At 40.7% G+C, this 21,536-nt stretch overlaps 1 protein-coding gene across 2 annotated transcripts in view; it reads right to left on the reverse strand.

Moving 5' to 3' along the window:
- CDK17 (cyclin dependent kinase 17) overlaps positions 1-21,536 on the reverse strand; it is an 86,719-nt gene that overhangs the window by 10,518 nt on the left and 54,665 nt on the right. For both annotated transcript variants that reach the window (XM_054386764.1, XM_054386765.1), the window contains 5 exons: positions 8,220-8,345; positions 4,723-4,779; positions 2,676-2,790; positions 1,679-1,773; positions 631-693 (listed from right to left, as the gene is read on the reverse strand). In XM_054386764.1, coding sequence (XP_054242739.1) covers positions 631-693; positions 1,679-1,773; positions 2,676-2,790; positions 4,723-4,779; positions 8,220-8,345 — 456 coding nt within the window. The remainder of the gene's footprint in view (positions 1-630; positions 694-1,678; positions 1,774-2,675; positions 2,791-4,722; positions 4,780-8,219; positions 8,346-21,536) is intronic.

Consider the following 21,536-nt stretch of genomic DNA (forward strand, 5'->3'; position numbering starts at 1 on the left):
ATTTTCCAAATCAAAACCTGCTTGTTACAAGACAGGTAGAGATCAGAAATTGAGTTACTTGACCTGGTCGCAGCCATAGTTAAAAGGAACAGGCAATTAAACCTTAAAATAATTTCCATGTTATTACTAATGGGAAGATGAACATCACTCACTCTTAAATAAGTAGCTTTAATTTCTTACCTGTGTGGTAGGCAGTGACATCCAAACCCACATTCATGTCTGAGGCTACATTTTCCTCAGTGTGCATATAGAAATTTTATTTGAGAATATACCAAGTTACAAACTTAACAATAAATAATGGAAGGACAGGAAGAGGTCAAGAGAGTTATGAATGTATTATTTCTTAGGAATTTTTAAATTTTAAATCTCTTATGTTCAAAGAGAAAGAAAATACATTAAGTTATACAATGTTTTTGGTGCTTTAAACATTTAAAGCTATCAAAACAAAGAAAGAAAGATTCCACCCAATGCCAAATATAGTTAACCCAAGCCCAAAGGTCAAAAAGGAAGTTAAGTTTCTCCTTTTTTTTTTTTTTTAAAGCACTGAACCATATAGCTCCTGATTAAGTCCCCTGAAGCTCTTGGGACAGAGAAAGCTAGAAGATGGTCACTGTCACTAAAAACACTCACCTTTACGTTGTGCATACTCATGATGTTCCCACAGTCATCCATGTACTGCTTCAGATCTTTGTCCTGTCAAAACATCACCAGCAGTCTTTAGTAAAATTGTGGAAATGAGATTATTTTCTGAACCAAAACAGTTCATCAGAAAATTGAGTTTTCTGCAAAGGATGCTCAATCATAGAAAACCTGAAAGCCTGAGCATGCAGAAAACTCTGGCTTTCCAGAGGATCTAAATACCCATTTTCCAGCAAACTGCATCGTCTCACACAACATCATTTGTTGCTGTCTTCTCCTCCCCCTTGTGTGTGTCACGGTAGTTTATGAGATTGCTACATTTTTCAGTTACACTGGAAGCAGAGTTTTGCTTCACCTCTTATTCTGCTTATATATTCCAGCATATTATACGAACAAATATCATTAGGTAAAGCTTCAGTGAGAAAGTGAAGTCTACAGAGAACTGTTTGGGTTAGAAAAGACTTCTAAGAGCATCAAAAGTCCAACCACTGACTTAACACCACAATGGCCATTAAACCATGTGGTGAGAGATGCAGCTGGGCACAGCTCCTTGAAGAGGTTGCTACAAAATGATGGGATGTGTTGTTTGCTTTGAAGTATTCTTTTGTCCTTAGCTAACTTGCAAGAGTTGCATCATAAAACGTATCATCAAGATACTTCTATCAGCGAGACAGTTTTTGTTCATGAAGACACAAGGGCTGTACCATAAAAAGTTGCATCAGGAAAGCATCATATGAATAACTATGTGATTATCCTACTTTGCAATTAACAGTTTTGGTACAAGTTGACATTTGGCTCAGTTAGCAGAGGTGCTCCAACCCCCTGCCCTGAGCAATGAAACGATCAGGACAATATTTGCTAATTTACAGCAATTTAAGAACCAAATATGATTTTCTCATCTTCAGCAGAGTAATTCCAGATGCAGGAGAAAGCTGTAACAGTCCAGGATTTTGTAAAAGAATCCAGGATTTTGTTAGGTTTGTTTTTCTTAGAAACAATAAATTGAATGGAAAGCTCTCCAGTATTTTTAAGCACTTACCAGATACTCGAAAACGAGAGTCAAAGACTTGTCTGTGTGCACAATATCATGTAATGTAACAATATTTGCATGCTTCAGATCTTTTAATAATGACACTGCAAAAGAGAATTGCAAGCATAAAAGAAATGCAAAAGACACGAGCAGTGAATGCATTTCTAGCAAGTTCACACATATAAGCTTTTGAGTTTTAAATAAAAAATAGCTATTTTTAAGACCGTCATGCAGATTAAGTCCATAAGAAAGGACTTTAATCAAAAGATCAAACAGACATTTGAGTAACAAACTGCAAATATTTCCTAAATTATGTATTTCAGGCAGAAGCATTCATTTGTTAAAATGCATAGAATGCATCAGGTTGGAAGGGACCCTCGAAGTTCATCTTGTCCAACCCCCCTGCAGTGAGCAGCGGCACCTCCAACTAGATCAGATTGCTCAAGATCCTATCAAGTTTGACCATGAATGTCTCCAGGGATGGGGCCTCAAACACATCTCCGAGCAACTTGTTCTAGTGCTTCACCACTCTCATTGTAAAGAACTTCTACCTAAGGTGCAATCTAAATCTCTCCTGCTCCAGTTTCAAACCTTTGCCCCTGGTCCCATCACTCCAAGCCCTTCTAAACAGCCCTTCCCCAGCCTTCCTGAAGGTTCCTTTAAGAAACTGAAATTAACTCTAAGATCTTCCTGGAGCTTTCTCTTCTCCAGGCTGAACAGCCCCAACTCTCTCAGCCTCTGCTCCAGCCCCCTGATGATCTCTGGAAGTTGCTCACTAAGAATAGCCAATGATCCATTTACAATACCACACCTGAGAACACATAAGTTTATGTTTACATAAAGTAAATACATTGTGAACATTAACTCTTAATACTCCTAAAGTCTCCACAAAACTAACTACAATTTCACTAATCTTCCACCTAGCCAAGCACCAACAGTATCTTGGTTAAAAAGAAATGCTGTAATTCTTAAGAAGTGGAAAAAAAAACCCCATCCCAGTGATCACCTTCTCTTATGGCTGTGCATGGTGCTCCCTCTTCATGCTCCAGACGGATTTCTTTCAGGGCCACCAGGTTCTCTGTCAATTTACTTCTCCCCTTATAAACTGTTGCATAAGTACCCTACAGAATGGGATAAGAAGGAAACTCATACAAACTACTCCTTCAGTGAAAGGTTAAGTTAAAAGAATGAAAAGATAAAGTTCTGCTTAATGGGTTTTGTGAATAATTTTTAAGTTGTCTTCTTTTGATATATGTCAAACTACAAATATATTTTGTAAGCATAGTTCTAAAGACACAGAAGTCACAAGGGATGCACATGAACTCTACCTGGAAAGCTACACACCACAAAGCTACCAAAGAAGTCAGATCAGGTAGCATTAGGGTCACCAAGTTCACTGCTGGGATCATTTACCCTCCTGAAAGTCTCTAATTGATTAAAACTAGCTCAGGTATCACTGCAGTTACGTTTCTGAAGGCTGCAAACCCCAAGGAGGGGCAGTCATCACAGTTTCACTTTGGTTGAGGTAATGAACAGTAAATACTATGGAACTTTCTCAATTTTATTTTACTTTTCTTCCTTAGACAACAAGAGATTGAAAACTCTCAAGACATGTTACATAAGGACAAGAAATTCTGATAAACCAGGAAGTAGGTAAAACTAATCCCAGCAACTGCAAAGCACCAAAGTCCCTGAAATTGCCCTAGGTTACAGCACACACCTGGTGTTGTCCACTGCACTTTGTAAGCAAGTGAGCTATTGTCAACCTGCAGCTATGACTTGATAGCTCCCAGATTAACATCCTTCCAAAGACACACAATGTTATGTTGTGTCCAGTGATCCATCTAACAAATACTGGAGGCAAAACAAAAAATAAATGTGTTTGGAAATGCAAAGGTTGCAAACTGAGGACTAACTGCAGGACTACTCACAGCAGAGCTGATGACCAGCCCAGCTTCTTTCTGGAATCATAGAACAGTAGGGGTTGGAAGGGACCTCTGGAGATCATGGAGTCAAACCCCCCTGCCAGAGCAGGATCACCTTGGACAGGTCACACAGGAATGTGTCCAGGTGGGTTTGGAAAGTCTTCAGAGAAGGACACTTCACCACCTCTCTGGGCAGCCTGTTCCAGTGCCCCAGCACCCTCACAGTAAAGAAGTTTGTCCTCATGTTATGGTAGAGCTTCCTTGTTCCAGTTTACATCTGTTGCCTCTCATCCTATCACTGGGCACCAGTGAAAAGAGCCTGGCCCCATCTTTTTGAAAGCCACCCTTGAAGTATTTGCAAACATTGATCAGACCCCCTCTCAGCCTACTTTTCTCCAGGCTAAACAGGCCCAGGTCTCAGCCTTTCTTCATCAGACAGATGTTCCAGTCCCTTCATCATCCTCATAGCCCTCTGTTGGACTCTCTGGTATTACCCTGTCTCTCTTGAACTGGGGAGCCCATGCTCAGTGTGTCCCATTCCACTGCTCCTTGTCCATTTTTGATCCTGTTGGACAACCTCAACCAAACTGGACTGGACTGACACCTGGCCCTTCCTGAACTGTATCATTTCTCTGAAGTCAGGTGCTGAGTGGAGGCAGAGATGCCTACTGCTGCCCTCCCAGAAGGAAAGGCAAACTCTGTGTCACGTCCTTTAAGAGGCAGCTCTCAGCTCTTCAGGCTTCTCCACCAGAACACAGGCAGCTGCTACCAGCTCCCTGCTAGTGCTGGCTCATCCAGCCTGAGTGCTCCTCAATGCCTTAACTCCCAGCAGGAGGACACCAGACTCTGCTGCTTTATTATCTTCAGAGTAATTTTGACTCTCTGCACACAAAGCCAGACTATGCAAGATGGTCACAGATCACTGCCTAAGGAGTCTTGCTCTTCCCCAGCTCAGTGATGGTTTTCCTACATATTTTATGTGCATAAAACATTAGTAACCTTGTTAAACATGATGGTGTTTGGTTCACTGAGAAGATAAATTCAGTGGGTGTTTTCACAATTATGTAAAGTTTTCCATAAGACATTGTTACCAAAACAGTAGCCATTTCAAAGGAAAGCTATACATACCTCTCCAAGCTTTTCTAATTTGATATAGGTTTCCATTTTTCCAAATCCAATTTCTGACTGCAATGAAAAGAAATGGAAAATCAATCACTGAAACTGATCATTTTATTTATACATCATTTAATCAGCAAGCTAAACTTTGTTTCAGAAAAATACCTGATAGGACTTGACCAAACACTGCACAATGCTGCTGTTTTCAAAGCAATGACATAAATGCTTTCCAGCATCCAAGCCTAATGCTCAGCCCATTAATCTACTGTGGATCCAACGACTGAGTGAACCAAAACTGCACTTTTGGACTCTCTTATTTTGGTCTCCTCCACTCATCTGATTGGATTACTACTAATGGTCCAGCTTAAAGCATAGAAGTCATCTCAAACAATTCCATGCTTTCTCTTGCTCAGCAGAGCCATATGATGCTGCCTCTTCCAAAACAATTTATCTGCTATGTTCAAGACCTCAGCTCCACATTTACTTTCCCACTCTAACCTCTCAATGTTTTTCAGTTTAACACCCTGCCAGTAAAATCCTTACATATCATTATTTCACAAGCTTCAGCTTTGTCTCCACAATTTAATTTCCATGACTCATACCTTCAAGTCTTTGTATATTTTACTTGGATCTATTCACCTTCTCTTCTTTGGCACCACCTTAGCTCTGCAGTGCAGGCCAGGAGGCCTTGCCCATTTATAGAATATCTTTTTCTGAAGTCTGAGAGAAGACTAAGTATTACATAGGAGAGAAGCTCAATTGCTCTTTTCCTGTTCAAGTCTGGTAGCTTCTCTCATATTTAATACTTATCTCTTACAATTATTTTCATGTAAGACCACTGTCAATCACACTAAAGCTTTATGTGTAAGCAATGCTCAAAGCAGACATGTAAAACATGTCCATTTTTAAACCAATTCTCCATACACCTATAGCCTGGACCCTGTGAAAGCCCCAACTCCACAGGCTTCATGAGGTTTTGTTTTACTGACCACTGAACATACACTAAGACAAAAAATTTAGGTTTTCTCCCTAGCATCATCTTCTCCTTCCACTTTCCACACACAGCTCTCCACTTGCTATTTTTTTTTCTAAGGAATAATGATTTGACCTCAGAGTGGCTCCAGCACCTATGTCCACATCAGAACATGTTCACTTGCTCCTAAAGATCTGATGGATATTCCAGCTGTGTATTATTTTCATGGTAACAGTGTCACATGAATACTGCTGACTGTATTAGGATTTGACATCAACACAATAAGGAGTAAGAAAGACGGATGAATAAGAAAAGTTGCATTAAAACTTAATTTTCAGAACAAATGCATGAAAATATATCTGAAGTAAGTGTAAGATTTTGTTTGCAAACATACCTGACATACCTAAGAGAAAAAAAAGGGGCACATAATTACATTATCCAAGTATTAAAAGTAGTTCTGCTTTATTAAATGTGTTAGAATTGCCATATTTTAAACATAAATAGGGATACTTTATCATCAAACACGTTCAGGAACTTCTTCAAGCCAAGCTGCTCATCCCAAAATGCCAGCAGAGCTGGGATTTGACAACCCCTGTGAGATTTTAAGCATACCACTGATACAGGTACAGTGTTAGCAAAGTGCATTTTGACCTACTTGAACACATCTTGAAGTGAGTATTAGTTGGTATTAGAATTAAAAAGATAGGCTGCTTACTCTACAGGAGAAACTGAAGGAGAACTCATAACCACTGACCTTGTTATTGCCAGACAGTCTGCAATACAACTTGGAAGTCTGACTACTAAGGAACCTGAATGTTGTTCATCAAGACTAAGAAACTTAATGTCATCTTTAGACACTAAAATCACACAGTATTTCCTGTATACAGAGGACAGATATTCCTCAACAACTGCCTTTCAATGGGTTTAATTTTTTAATCACTTTCTGGTTGCCTACCATGCATCAGAAAACCAATGTTTCTATTCCTCAGACTAAGATCAACTTAATTTTTTCTTCTAAATAATTTCTGAATTACTCTTTTTTTGTGTGTGTGTGAAATACCTCTCTGTCTATTTTGATTTAGTCAACACTGATGCACTGTACTTTTGGTCTCTTACCTCTAATGGCTGGTGCTAAGAGTTACGCCTATGCTACTGTGCATGCAATATACATACACACAATACACAATTACTCTAAAAGCTCTTTTTTTCCCCCGTTTTTTTCAAAGCAAACTACCAGAAATGAAGTAGAACAGGTCCTCACTTGATACTTTTTATAGCCTTTTTTCCCTTTGATTCTTACTGAGCCTTGAAAAGAGACATGCCTTTGAAGCAGAGCACAATACTCATCTACTGTAATTAACAGACTGCTAGCAAGCTTTCAAAGACAATCTCAGAATATTAAGTCCTTGAATTTCCTTTTCTCAAAGCCTAGTTTGAAATCATGGAATGCCAATGCAGTAAATGCATGCCTGCATTACCACAGCACTGCTGGTAGGTTTCATTTTGCATTGTTAAGCCCTGAAAGCTGATTCCATACACACCCCGTACTCATTAGAGGGCACTGTTTTTCTGTCTGTCTTCTCTAGAGAGGGCTTCAGCTGCTCTCAGGGTTCAACTTGAAATGAGCCAAGAGGATTTAGAAATACAGTACAACGTCCTCCCCTGCCTTCAAATACAATATTCCACTGCAAAGGTTCTACAAAAAAGGTACTTCACCAGTGTCTGAACAGAGAATCTTAGAATAGCTTAGGGTGGAAGGGACCTTAAGAGATATCTATCTACATCTATCTACTCCAACCCCATGGGCAGGGATGCCTCTCTACTAGATTTGGTTGCTCAAGGTCTCCTTCAACCTGGCCTGGGACAACTTTAGGGAGGGGCATCCACAAGCTCCTTGGGGCAATCTACTCCAGAGTCTCACCACCTTTGTACTGAAAAACTTCTTCCTAAGATTCAGGCTAACCCTACTCTCCCCTCAGCTTCAAACCATTTCCCTTTGTCCTGTCTCTAGACACCCTCATGAAAAGTCCCTCTGCAGCCTTCCTCTAGGATCCCTTCAGGTACTGGAAGGCAGCTCTAAGGTTCCCTTGGAGTCTTTTCTCCAGGCTGAACACCCCCAGCTCCCTCAGCCTATCTTCATGGCAGAGGTGTTCTAGCCCTTGGATCATCTTTGTGGCCCTCCCCTGGACTTGCTCCAACAATTCTGTGTTCTTCTTATGATGGGGACAGCAGAATTAAACACAGTATTCAAGGTGGAGTCTCACAAGATCAGGGTAAAGGAGAAGACTGGGGGAAGTCTATTCTTCAGTTCCAATGCTGCATCAGTAGCTAAGCTGTTCACAAGCTACAAAATTCTGGCACAAATATTTAAGCTGGCTGCATTCTTATTACTTCCAGAGATTTGACCCAATCTTGCCTTCTCTTTTAATATTGTTCTTGTAAAAGGTGACATGCAGATCAGAGCTTTAGCCTAGCACAGTAAATTGTTGTTGTTGTTCAAGGGGCTGGTTTAGCAAGGCAGATGTGTTACACTTACTAGTGATGCTCTCCGAGAACGTCGACTCATGGGCTGGTCAAAGGGGGGGCTGTTGATCTGCAGCTTTTCCAGGTAGCCATCAGGTATCCTGATGTCAGCAGGCAGGGACAGGCGCTTGTTCAAATCCTGCAGTAAGGAATGGTAAAAAGAAGAGAGTCAAGCACAGCTCAGAACTTCCTGAAAAATCTTAACACCTGTAGTGTTATTGGTTTAAGCTTGAGGAGGGGAGATTTAGACTGGAGATTAGGAAGAAATTCTTTACAGTGAGAGTGGTGAGGCACTGGAACAGGTTGCCCAGGGAGGTTGTGGATGCTCCCTCCCTGGAGGTGTTGAAGGCCAGGTAGGATGAGGCCTTGAGCAACCTGGGCTGGTGGAAAGTGTCCTTCCCATGGCAGGGGGGCTGGAACTAAATGATCTTCAAGGTCCCTTCCAACCCAAACCATTCTATGAATCTATGAACCACCACAGAGATAAAAGGGCTATATATCCAGACTCACAAAACATGGGAAGCAATTTCCAAACCAACAGGAGCTACTTCTTGGTTAAGGGAGTTTATCCAGGTAAATCACACTCACTGTCAAATACAAAATCCACTCCCACAGATTCTACCCCGAAACCAGGACATCTCTGGAACCACCAAAGTTTTCACAGTTCTTTCCAACAGAAGAGGGCAACTCCAGATTTCTGCTGGTAGACCTCAGATTTAATCAATACTGACCTGAGGGCTGTAAGCTCTTCTTGATGTTACCCTACTCTGTCTTACCTACCACACCTCCAGCTCTGCGTTCTGGGCATCCCGAGTTAACCTCAGCCCTGGCAGCTGCATTGGGTTCCCCTCAGGCTTGGCCATGTGTTCCTACTTGTGTCTTTGCAGCAGCAGCTTTGAACTATTTCAGCATGCTAAATCATCAAGAAACTATCTCAGGCGAAGTGCACAGCTTCCTGCCAGCTTTCTGCTCCAAACAGGTTCAGTGTAAGGTCAGACAAGCTCACAGCCTCAACAGAGGGCAAGAGAGGCAAGAGAGCAAGCCTGGGAAGCCAGCAGCTAAATTGGCTTAGTCTGCTAAAGAACTGGATCATCAGATCTTTCATGACCTGAGATCTTGGTTGGACAGCTTGCTAAGCTTTCAGTGTTGATAATGTATTTGAACCTTGGATATGCACTACCTGTGCACATGCCTGCAGCAACGTCTGAGCAAAAAAAATCAGTAAAAAATATATACAGAAAAAAATAATGTAATTTGGCTATTAGCTGAATTTCAGGTAGGACTGAAGTCCTAATACAGATTGCCCAGATAACTGACCTACATATGGCCACTGGATACAGGCAGAAGGTTTTGGAGAGAGGCCAACAAACCTTTAGCTTCTGGCAGCTGATCCCCATTTTCCTTTCACTTCTCACACCTCCTTAGCTATAGAGCACAAAACTCTGTTAGTCTGCTGCCCGACATCAGCTTCTTTGCCTAACTGGAAAAATCAGTGTCTGTATCTCTGATTTTGTACAGCACTTTGAAATCGTCTTTAAACAAAAGAAGGGCAGCTCAGATAATAGCAGCTTTGGCTAGCAGTTTGGAGTACAATTAAAAGAAAACAAAAGGATGCCTCTCTTTTGGCAGCTTCCAATTTCTTTACTAATTTTCAGCTTGGGTATTTCAGATTTTCCCTCAAAACTGGCAAGTTTAAAACTGCCTGAGTGGAGGAATTAGCTAATTATAATGGCAGCTAGCAGTAATCCCTACAGTAAACCAGTATTTGGCTGTGTTGCACTGTTAACCAAGTCAAAACTTCTTGTTTAAAACCACATGTTACAATTGTTACCAGTCAGAAGCCTTTTGTGACAGAAATATTTGAAAGGCTGCATATAAAGTTAAATATATAAAGTTACATACACAAAATCTTCTTTTTATTCTAATTATCCCTTACCTAACTGCCTAAATAGGCAAAAATTAAAGAAAGTTGTTTAGACAGCAAATTCAAATACCTGAAAGACAGAAGTGACTGTGTTTTGTTTGCCTGTACCACCTAAACTCCCCCTCTGGTTTTGCAATAATTGAAGCAAACACCTCTTGGGAAAAGAAAGGAATCGTAATTAAATGCTATACAGCAACATGAAAGGGGATTCATTAGATGTGCATAAGAGAAATAAACACATTTCCTAGTGGCTAAATAGAAAAACTGGAAGCCAAAATTACATGAATTTCATACAGCTGAAAACCCCAATTAATTTAAGTGAGATTATGTTAAAAAGGAAAGCAAGAACCCTACGCCAGAATCACAGAATGTTAGGGGTTGGGACAGCAAAATGTCATCTAGTCCAACACCCCTGCTAGAGCAGGACCACACCAACCAATTCTGAGCCTTGAGTGCTCAAGGCTGAGCACTCTGTTGACACATAGACTACCTGTTCAGCTGATGGCAACAGACTTACTCATAGATACATACAAAGGTTTGGGTTGGAAGGAACCTTAAGGATCACCTAGTTCCAACCCCCTGGCACTGGCAGGGACACCTTCCACTAGACCAGATTGCTCAAGGCCTTATGATGTCTCCGGGGAGAGGGCATCCATGACCTTCCTGAGCAACCTGTTCCAGTGCCTCACCACCCTCACTGGAAAGAATTGCTCTTCTCTGGACAACCAGCCAAGCCTGTACCCAGATGTACACTTGCTCCACGCTCCCATGGGATGCAGACAAGATAGAAGGATAGTGAGGAGACTTGTGGGTGGAGCTAATGACAGTTTAGTAGAGAAAGTGAAAGCTCTGTGCCCAAGCAGAGTGGAAAAGGGAATTGATTAATTGGCAGGCAGGTACTCAGCTGCTTGCTGGAAAGCTGGACCTCAGCGTGCCCAGCAGTGGCTTGGGAAGCAGAAGTCAGATGCAAAAGCCACAGACGTGGTCTTCTCCTTCCCCTCAGCTTTCATTGTTGAGCAGCACATCAGATGGTCTACAATAGCCCTTTGGCCAGCTCAAAGTGGCTGTCAAGCCTGGGGGAAGCCTTTATGGAGCGAATGGCCTTACACAACCCCAGGCTTTGTATGTGCTGTTAGACAGAAGCATCTCTGCACCTTCACACTGCTAGTGCAGCCATCCCAAAGTCATCTTATCATAGAATCATAAAATGGTTTGGGTTGGAAGGGACCTTTAGACCATCCAGTTCCAACCCCCTGCCATGGGCAGGGACACCTCCCACTTGACCAGCTTACTCAAAGCCTCAAACCAACCTAGCTTTGAACACCTCCAGGAAGGGGGCACCCACAACCTCCCTGGGCAACCTGTTCCAGTGTCTCCCCACCCTCACTGGAAGGAATCTCTTTCTGGAAATCTTTCTATTGCTGCTGCAGCAGTAGCAAACCCACTCTTCAGAACCCCACAGCTTGCTGCTATTTTGGCATAATGCCTGGCTGGAGTGTAAGCACCAGTAGGAAACTGCTTTTTTTTTTTAAAGCATTTCTAATTCTCTTAAGTCTCTGTGGTATTCTGTGAAACAACGAAAGAGACACTTTCTGGACAGAAGACTTTGTCCCACTAATTCGAATGACCAGCTGAATCTAATGATGTGTTAGGAGTTCTCAGAAAAAACAAACAAACTAACTAATCACAAAGTGAAAAAAAAAAAAAAACCAACAAAAACCAACCAACCAAAAACCAAAACCCAACAAACCTTAAATCAAGGAAAATGACTAAACCCACCAAATAATTTGTAATGGTAATTATTAGCAGGCTGTTAAAAATGCAGGCTGATACAAGAGCCTGTTAAAATGTTGTTTAAAGAAGCATTAAGGAAGCATGGAAAATGAAGGGCAGGACTGATAATTTTCCCTCTTCAGTTCTTGATATTTAAGATTTTGAGCCTGTCAGCATGACAGAGTTAAATGTCCATTTTTACCATGAATGGATTTGCATTCTTTGACAAATCTTTTAAGTTTTTGTTGTTGTTGTTGTTTTTTAACAAAAAATAAAAATCAGAGTAACTGATACCAAAGTAACTGGTAAATCAGAGTAACTCTCTCTGTTATCATTTGTGTCTTTTTTACCCAGAACAGGTGTTTAAGTGGACCCTAAACTATGCAGAGGGAATCTGGGTGCATTCCTTTGGGATTCTTAACAACCAATGGTTTACTGGAATGCCAAACCTTAGGTTTCAGGCACAAAGGACTTCAGGCAAAACAAATATCTTTTAGAAAATTGAAATCCTAGTATTTTCTTCTGTGTCACTTAAGATTGATTTTTCTGATAACTTTAATATATGCAAAAGCTCTTGCCAACTCATAACATTTTCTGTTTTGAGTCTTTTATGGTTATCTTCAGGGCCAGCTTGCAAAAAAAAAAAACAAACCAAAACTATCAGTGTTCACTAAATGCAGTACTGTTAAGTGCTCAAATGCTACACTTTATGTTGTAAATGAGCTGTTTTTTTCATCAAGTTTCAGAATATTTTCTGCAGGCACCATTTGCTTTGCTAGGGTAACCAGAATGCTTGTGGCATTTTCCCCTTCCCTTCTACAACTTAAAAGCACGTGTTCTACCCTCATGTGCCATGCTTATTCTCACTCTTGCCTTATTACTGGTTTTACTGGCAGAGAAATGTATACTATTTTTATAATTTGCCTGAAATGAGAATCACATTTGTCTTGCTCTGCCTGATGCCAGATAAAACATGCAAGAACTTGTGACACGAGTATCACTTCATTTTCTGTGCAGATAACTAGCCCAACTCTTGCTCATGTTGGTGCTAAACCATGTCCACTAGCACCACATCTCTGCCTCTTTAAAACACCTCCAGAGATGGGGCTCCCTGGGGAGCCAGTTCCAGTGCTGGAGCACCCCTTCAAGGAATAAGTTTCTTCTTTTGAGCCTTTCTTTTGTCTGCCTAGCAGTCGATCACATTGCTGTGACTTGATGGTGGCTGTTCTGTCAACTACTTACATTTGGGTACCAGAAACAGAGGCAGGTGCTTCAACCTAAATCCTGCAGGTCCTATGAGTTCACAAATTCATTGAATGGTTTGGGTTGGAAAGGACCTTAAGGATCACCTCTAGTTCCAATCTCCCTGCCTTGTGCAGAAACACCTTCCACTAGACCAGGCTGCTCAAGGTCCTACCCAACCTGCCCTTGAACACCTCCAGGGAGGGGGCATCCACAGCCTCCCTGGGCAACCTGTTCCAGTGCCTCACCACCGTCACTCTAAAGAATTTCTTCCTAATCTCTAGTCTAAATCTCTCCTCTTCCAGCTTCAATCCATTCCCTCTTGTCCTACAAGCCCTTGCAAAAAGTCCCTCACCAGCTTTCTTGTAGGCCCCTTAAGGTACAGGAATTGAGGAATTTAACATTTTAAGTACACAAGCATGATTTTTAAAAAATTAAAATGAAAAATAAAATAAATAAAAAAATATCAAGCCATCTCCTGCTTTTCATACTTAATTTGAGGTAAAAAACGAAAAATCCCAACATTTGATTTCTTTACTTCTGGTGCCCATTTGGACAGCCCAAAACACTGTTGTTCTTGACTTGCCAGCCACAATGAACCACTCACAAGTGTTTCATACTAGAATTCTGTTACCACATTCTTTCAATAACTCTATTCCTTTGCTACCTCTCCTTTTCTCATCTACTAATATAAACTTACCAGCTATTTCTGTTTGCTTGACTTGGCCCACAGTGTGACACTTCTCAGAAAACTCTCATTCCTGGTCAAGAGACCTATTTTCACTTCTCTTATACCCCCATCCACAAGCACATTTTTCCACAGAATGAACCTATTCTTATTTGTGAAAACAGCATTAACTTTTTGCACTTTAAGGCAGATATTAAAATAAATAACTTCTGTTTTTTTGCTCATATGCACAACATGCTTCAGTAAATTTCCCTGAAGTAAAATAAAGATGATTTGAACTCAGGATATAGAACATTTGAGCCCTACATGCTAAAGCTCCCTTAAAAAGGAAGCAATTTGAAATATTTATGCTTTTTACTCTGTCTTCTAATGACTTGAGTCATTATAGTTTTGATTTATATAACACATTTAAGACAATAAACACCAAGTCTTTTTCACCAAACAGAATAATCAAATAATAATCAAATAATCAAAACCAAAGAATATAATAAGAAAATTGCCCCAGGGAAGGTTTTTTTAGAGGTCTTCCTGAGTCCAATTCTCACCACACTACAAAGAGAAGAAAAACTGAGACCACTTTTATTTTTATCCTTTATCAAAGGTGCCAATTTGCAGACTGTTTCTCTTCTTGCTGCAGTAACAACAATAAGTCGTTTGCAAATCTATTGGGCAACAAATGCCATTGATCTTTCAACTGCTAGGCTGTTCCAGGCAGCTACTGCACTCCCAATTGCAACAAGAGAAGGAAGATTTGGGCTACTGCCAATGAAGCAGTAGGAGGCAAGGAAAAGGGCAATCTTGGAGTACCAAATGCCTTGTTACAAAAACTGCAAGGGAAAAGCATGATAGCATCCTCCTCAGTGCACTATTGCTTGACTGTTTCATTTACCTAATCTGTCAGCTATCTCCTAATCTGTTATTTCATTGTCTGTGGCCAAAGGTTCCCACAGCCTTTTGGATAATGGGATCTAAGCTAATGATACAGTGGTGTGGTGTAAGAAAGTCAACTGGCCAAAAACTATCCCTTCAAAGCAACAAGATTAATGATGCCCAGAGAGCTGTTCAGGGCCAGGTTGGATAAAGCCTTGAGCAACACGATCTAGTGGAAGGTGTCCCTGCTCCTGGCAGGAGGGGGTGGGAGCTAGATGGTCTTTAAGATCCCTTTCAAACCAAACTATTCTATGAATCTGCTGATGCAAAGTTTAAGAGGGAAGATGGCTCTGTCAGGAGCAGGTAGTCAGTACATGACACAAACCACATTCACACAATCACAGAATGTTAGGGGTTGGAAGGGACCTCGAGAGATCATCGAGTCCAACCCCCCAAACCACACCGCCAAGCTGCATCATTATATATCAATCCTTACTGCTTTGGTTCTTCTGTTTATTGATGTCACATCTCCAAATCAACCATTGTTTAAGGTGTGTACCCATTACATGGCAGCAGACAACAAGTTCTCCCCCTCTCCCTGAAATTTCAGCTTCTCTTGTAAGAGAAATTTTGTTACAGTCTCACAATGACAAAGAACTGCTATTCTAAGTCTACAGACAGTCTGACAGCTCAAACAATTCCCTGCAGATCAAATGAAATCTCTTTGCTCTTAGCCTTCTCACCAATTTCAGCCAGCACTAGTCAGACGTGTCAGCTGCAAGCACAAGCTGTTCACCACTAAGTCACAGTGCTTTTGTTCACTGCAGAATGCTTAATGTGACCTCAAATCTGTATCACACAGCCCTCTAGGCAACACAGCTCAACTTCATGACATGCTTATTATAAAAGGGTTTAAAAAAACCCCAACAAACCTTAAAAATCCACTTTTTATAGCATTCTTGTGTATTTTAAATGAAGGTGTAGATAGTGTGCTACTTCGTTATACACAAACCAAACTGGAAAAGATTTGCTTATGCCAGTGAGTTTAAACATTCTAATAAACAACCTTATGTGCATGTACTCAGTGTAGCCTTTCAGTATCAAATAGCAGGTGAAGGTTTAGCCTTATCAAATTTCAGTGCATTTTTGTCAAATGACAGCACTCTTGAAGCCAACTGGATCCCCTACAGAATTATGACACAGAACAAGACTGCGAGAGGCAAAAGCAAATAGCAAATGACCACAACACCACCAAACCTCAAATCAGAGAATGTATTTCTAGAGGATTTTGTTGTTTGATTAAAGCCCTGTAGACCTTTGAGGTCTTAAAGCCAAACACCAGCATGCATATTCATCAAAAAGAGCCTAAAGCATCCTTGCAGAATGCTATTTTGACACCTTTATAAATAAGCCTCAATTACTGCAACGAAAAAGACTATTTTAACAGCTGGGGTGAGCTACCTGCACCAGTTTTCCTTAATAAACCCATCAACATTCCCCCACTCAACTGATTTCACTATGATTCACCAAGTGCAGAACTCCTCTGGTAGGTGACCACATACTCAGATCCACAGAGGAGACTATCAGAAGAAAAGCTATGCATTTTCAGCAGGTGCAGAGAAGGAAATGAGACAAAATCCAGTAAATAAGGCAGAGAGAGAGTTCTGCAGCTGCCAAGCCAAGCACAAAGGAAGAACAACCTTTGCACTGTGTGTTGATGCCGGCTGGGCATCCAAGGAAGCCTCTTGAGTGGCAAGAGTTGCACGGCTGAACGCTCAGGCTTTCTTTGATACAATGCTTCCTGCCTCCAAAACTGAGAGGAGAAAATACTGTCCTGATCAAATCCTGGGCCAGTAGTGCCCTCCAGTCTGCTGTTCAAGAGTGTGAACAACTGAACGGAGCCAAGAGTGCTGTATTTGCACACTTGAATGGGGACCTACCAACCTCATTCTTATCTGAAGCCTACAAACAGAAAAATCTTTGCACTGTACCAAGCTGAGACATCAATTTTGTGGAGTTTTCCCTCAAAAAGGTACACTTGCCCAGCTGGATCAACAGCAGATCAAGTAGCTAGGGCCGTGTCAAGACTCTCAAACCAGTCACACCCCTGGTAAGAGTGCAGCTCACTAATTACTTATTTCTCATCTACTCTTTCTTTTGGAAGGTGACCAGTACAGGACACAGATGACCACAGGACAGCTTCATGGCTTTTGTAATTCCCTCTGTTGGGCTAAAAGCAGTAACCCTGCAGCTAATGCTCCCAGGGGAGGATGATACTCTATGGCAGTGTGGTAGGAGCAGCCTGATCTGGTACAGGCTCCTATCACTAATGTGACAGTCAGATGGATAAGAACTGTTTCTCAGGATAAAGTATCTGGGAAACAGGCTGGTGAGCAGTGGGTTATGGCCCTCTGCCAGTTCACATGTGAAGATAGCTTACAGACCTTGGACTTCTGGGAAAGGGAAACAGATGTTTCAATTTGCACAGGCTGTATCTCCCTATTTTTTATCCACCAGAGTTCTTAATGAAGCATTCATTATCTGGTGCATGGCACAGGGCCCCCAGTGAACAGTTATGGCTTGAAACATGAATTTGTATTAATGCATTACTGCCTGTGTCTTCTTCAGCAAATCAAAGTCAAAATGCTTTAAGCTGTTTCTCCATGATTTGTAGAAGTGTTTCTCATTATATGATTAAAGCACTACACTTAAAACACAGGCACACATGTATTTATTCCTAGGCTGTGTTGCTTCTGGTGCTTGGGAAAAAAAATTATTGCATGCATCTATTTTGATAAACAGTCTTACTGATTTACTAAGCAATCATTAATATTAGCATGAGATTAGCAGACATTTTAATTAAAACCTAACAGCTGTTTGAAGCCAGATTCCTCACACAATAGATGCTCTCACCTACTGTCAGCGTGGCTCCTGAACGAGGGGAGAAGGAAGGAGGAGGAATTGCAGGGCAGGAATTGCCTCCCATGCTGGTCTAAATTTTATGTCACTTGGGGGGATGACAGATTGAAAGCTGGTGACTCCATGGCTGCTACTGTGGATGGAAAATGCTCACCCCAGCAGACTTTTCACTGCAGAACAGGATTCTTTCTCATTGCAGCATCACTATTTCCTATCTAAAATGCTTCATATTTAGGTTACACTGCTGGACAATGATTTCCTACCTAAATCAGGTCAACTTAAGGTTGTGAAATCGAAGCTTTTTATTGCTGTGGAGATTCTGCCACAAACAACACATTTTCTAGTTGCATTTCTAGTTTTGCATTTCTCTATCTTCCCAGATATCCCTATAAGAAAATTTTAGAAAGGTTAAGTTTTCTTTCCCCCCAAAAGAACTCATATGCTCTGGACAAAAGAATGTCTGCTCTTTGACAACAGTACAATTATTTGTAGCTCTGATATACTTAATAATTACAGAGAAAACATCTTTATTATGGTGTTTATATTACTAAGTTCTTTACAATGAGAGTGGTAAAAATACTAGAACAGGTTGCCCAGGGATGTGTTTGAGGCCCCATCCCTGGAGACATTCAAGATCAGACTTGATATGGCCCTGGGCAGCCTGATCTAGTTGGAAGTGTCTGTGCTGTCTGCAGAGGGGTTGGACAAGATGAACTTTGAGGGTCCCTTCTAACCCAATGCAATTTACTGCAGTGGGGATGGACACCAAGAATCAAAATGTGTATTCTGATGTACAAAATATTTGAGGAGTATTAATATACAGTATTGTCAATTACCACTTTGATTACAGTTTTTAGCAAGCATTTAAAAAAAAAGTGGGCTGCTAATTTTGAGAATTTTAGAGTTCAAGCTGAGCATGAAAATATGCTGGTTGTGCACATAAAGTGCTTACAAGTAAGGACTGTTTCAAGGTTTCTGCTTTACCTTCAAAACAAATAAGATCTTCTGTCAATTCAGCAGGGAGAAACAAATGTACACAGCCAAGAAATTATGTACAAAAATATTACAAATACCATGAATGCTGGCCAAGCTAAACAGAAAAAAGGACAGTCAGTGTGACAGGCACATTCATCTTCATGACAAATATTGCTTTATTGAATGTATCCAACTCTATTTAATCAAATACATTCTACAATGGATTTCAGGTGTGACTAACGACTTCAGCAGACTACAGCACAAACATCCTATCTCACACACACACTAATTTACTCCAACCTGTATGTACAGCATACAGCTATAACTCATCCTCAAGGACTATAAAGGGAATACAGCCTCAGGCTATCCAATGGTGTCTAGAGATGACAGATTGTCACAAACCAGCAACATAAAACTAAAATAATAGAAACTTACTTCACTATAAAGGTTGTTTCTTTCTCTTTATATAACTAAATTACTAATATTTAACTAGCCAGCTACATGGCACAAATCACCCAAGGCACACAGGCAAGATTTGGTGTAAGCAGAAACCTGTATTTGGTTCCCTCAAAGGCCAAGAAAGCAAACCATTCCCATTCCACAAACAGCAAAACCAGTAAAGCCTGGTTTTCCATCTTCCATCCCTAGCAATGGATGCATTAGGAATCTCTCCTGATGTAAAGCTTTTTTTCATAGAAATTAGTAGAAAATTAGCATCTGAGATTTCTCTATCTGCCAAAACTGACAGAAAATGACCCATGGGAAAAACAGGAGGAGGGAAAGACAGGCAGATGATGTAATCACTTAAGGCCTTTTCAGTTAGGAAACCAGAAAGATGACTGAAAAACTATTAGGAAGATATTTTAACCAAAGCTATAAAGAGTGTCATCACTTTTTTTTTCTTCTGGAATGCATAAAGAGGTAAACTCCCAGAGTTTACTATCCCTCAGTGACAGCACTCCTGAAATTCTGAAGTGGGAGCATTCACTGACCTTATCTTGGAACCTTATTGGAAAAATCACCATGTCAATACTGAAGCAATCTAGGAGATAGGAAAATGTTACAATTTTCATAGAATATCCAGGAACAGCTGCCAAAAAAGGAGTGCTCTCATTGTCTGAGCCAGACAATGAAGAAATAATGTTAATTTCAACAATCACAAACAAGCATTTGGAATTTGGAGGAAAATGAGAAAATTGCATAAAGAGAACTGAGATAAAAGCTTCCCAAAGCAGCAGTATTGAAATCGTTTCACAATTTAAGAGGACAGTGAAATATGCTTTTATTTGCCACCTCTGAAAAACCCCACAGGAATTTTCTGAACTTTAATGACTGTTCCTGAGTTCTTTTGTAAGTTCTCTCAGTTTCTTGAATCCTGCTCTGAAAGAGAATCTTTTAATGGTTCTTAGCCCCCTCAAGAAGCTTTGGCACATTTCCATTTCAGTTTGTTTAATTATGCATCATTATTTCCTTTTTTTTTTTCCTGTTCTAGATGTGCATTTCAAAATGCAGAAGGATAATGAATAAAATTTTATAATATTTTTAAATAATCTCGATTTTTAGTTTCACCAGCATACATTCTAATGGGCAGGTTTTTCACAAAGACTTCCCTCCCCTCCTTATTTTAAGCATCCTGTAACTATCAACAGACCACCTTAGTTCTCCCAAGCAAATGGTTTAACACTCTTTAGATCAATCCTGAGATTAACATACCAATTTAGGAATTTGAAGACAAAATCCACCAGGTGCAAGAAACTATATAAATAATTGATACAGCTAATTCACAAGTTCTTGGAACCATACCAGCATTGCATGCTTGGAGTCTTGAAATTCCAAGCATAACAGAACGCCTCCCAAATAAAAAGATTCTGGCACGTACACCCTACTGTAACTGATCCAGATCTCTTTCCCAAATCCTCTATTTGATAGCAGGCTTTGACTGAAGATTTAAAAATCTTACCAACTATGCATCTTGTTATGCATGCTAGAAAGCAGCAAGCACAAAATTCTGCATGCTTCTGTAACAAAGGCATCATTAGAGCTGTAACTTTCTGACACTTGAGAAACAGGGAAGTGCTCTGTTTTTCTTCGCCAAGGGAAATGACAACAAAGCAAGCACAAGGGTGGCTAGTGTTCATAATGAGACTCATAAATAAAGGAAATTATGTGCACAGTTATTCAGAAGGTACTTTTCCTCCTTTTGTTTATCATCCTGTAAAGTTCCGTTCATTAAAAAACAGGAAGAGAGGGAAAGGCTGAAGCAGTCGGGACCTTTGCTGCTGCACCATTAGTCTTACAAAGATTAGAAAAGACTCTTAAGTAAGAAATGCCTACAGAGTCTGTCTTCTTGACTATACTGAATTGCAAACAATGTGACAGGAAGATATCTGGGGAAGAGAAGGCTCTGGGGAGACCTCATAGCAGCCTTCCAGTACCTGAAAGGGGCCTAAAGAAAGCTGTGGAGGGACTTTTCACAAGGGCTTGTAGTGGTAGGACAAGAGGGAGTGGATTGAAGATTGATGAGGGGAGATTTATACTGGGGATTAGGAAGAAATTTTTATAGTAAGGGTGGTACTGGAGTTAGCTGTCCAGGGAAGCTGTGGATGCCCCTCCCTGGAGATGTTCAAGGCCAGGCTGGATGAAGCCTTGAGCAGCCTAGGCTGGTGGGAGGTGTTCCTGATCACAGCAGGGGGGTTGGAACTGGATGAGATTTAAGGCTCCTACCAACCCAAACCATTCTACGAATTTATGAATACACTACACTTAAATTATTCCTTAAAACTGTAAGTCACAAAATATATTTAGATTTTTAAAAACAACAGCTCATAGGCAATACAAGACAACCATCTGATTTCTGCGTGACAAAAGAGACAGACATGTGAGTAACATTAAAATAGTGCCCTCTGCATGAAATACGCCAGCAAGGTTACAGCTAATGG

Source organism: Indicator indicator, chromosome 14 (assembly GCF_027791375.1).
Source record: "Indicator indicator isolate 239-I01 chromosome 14, UM_Iind_1.1, whole genome shotgun sequence".
In the NCBI taxonomy this organism is placed as follows: Eukaryota; Metazoa; Chordata; class Aves; order Piciformes; family Indicatoridae; genus Indicator; species Indicator indicator.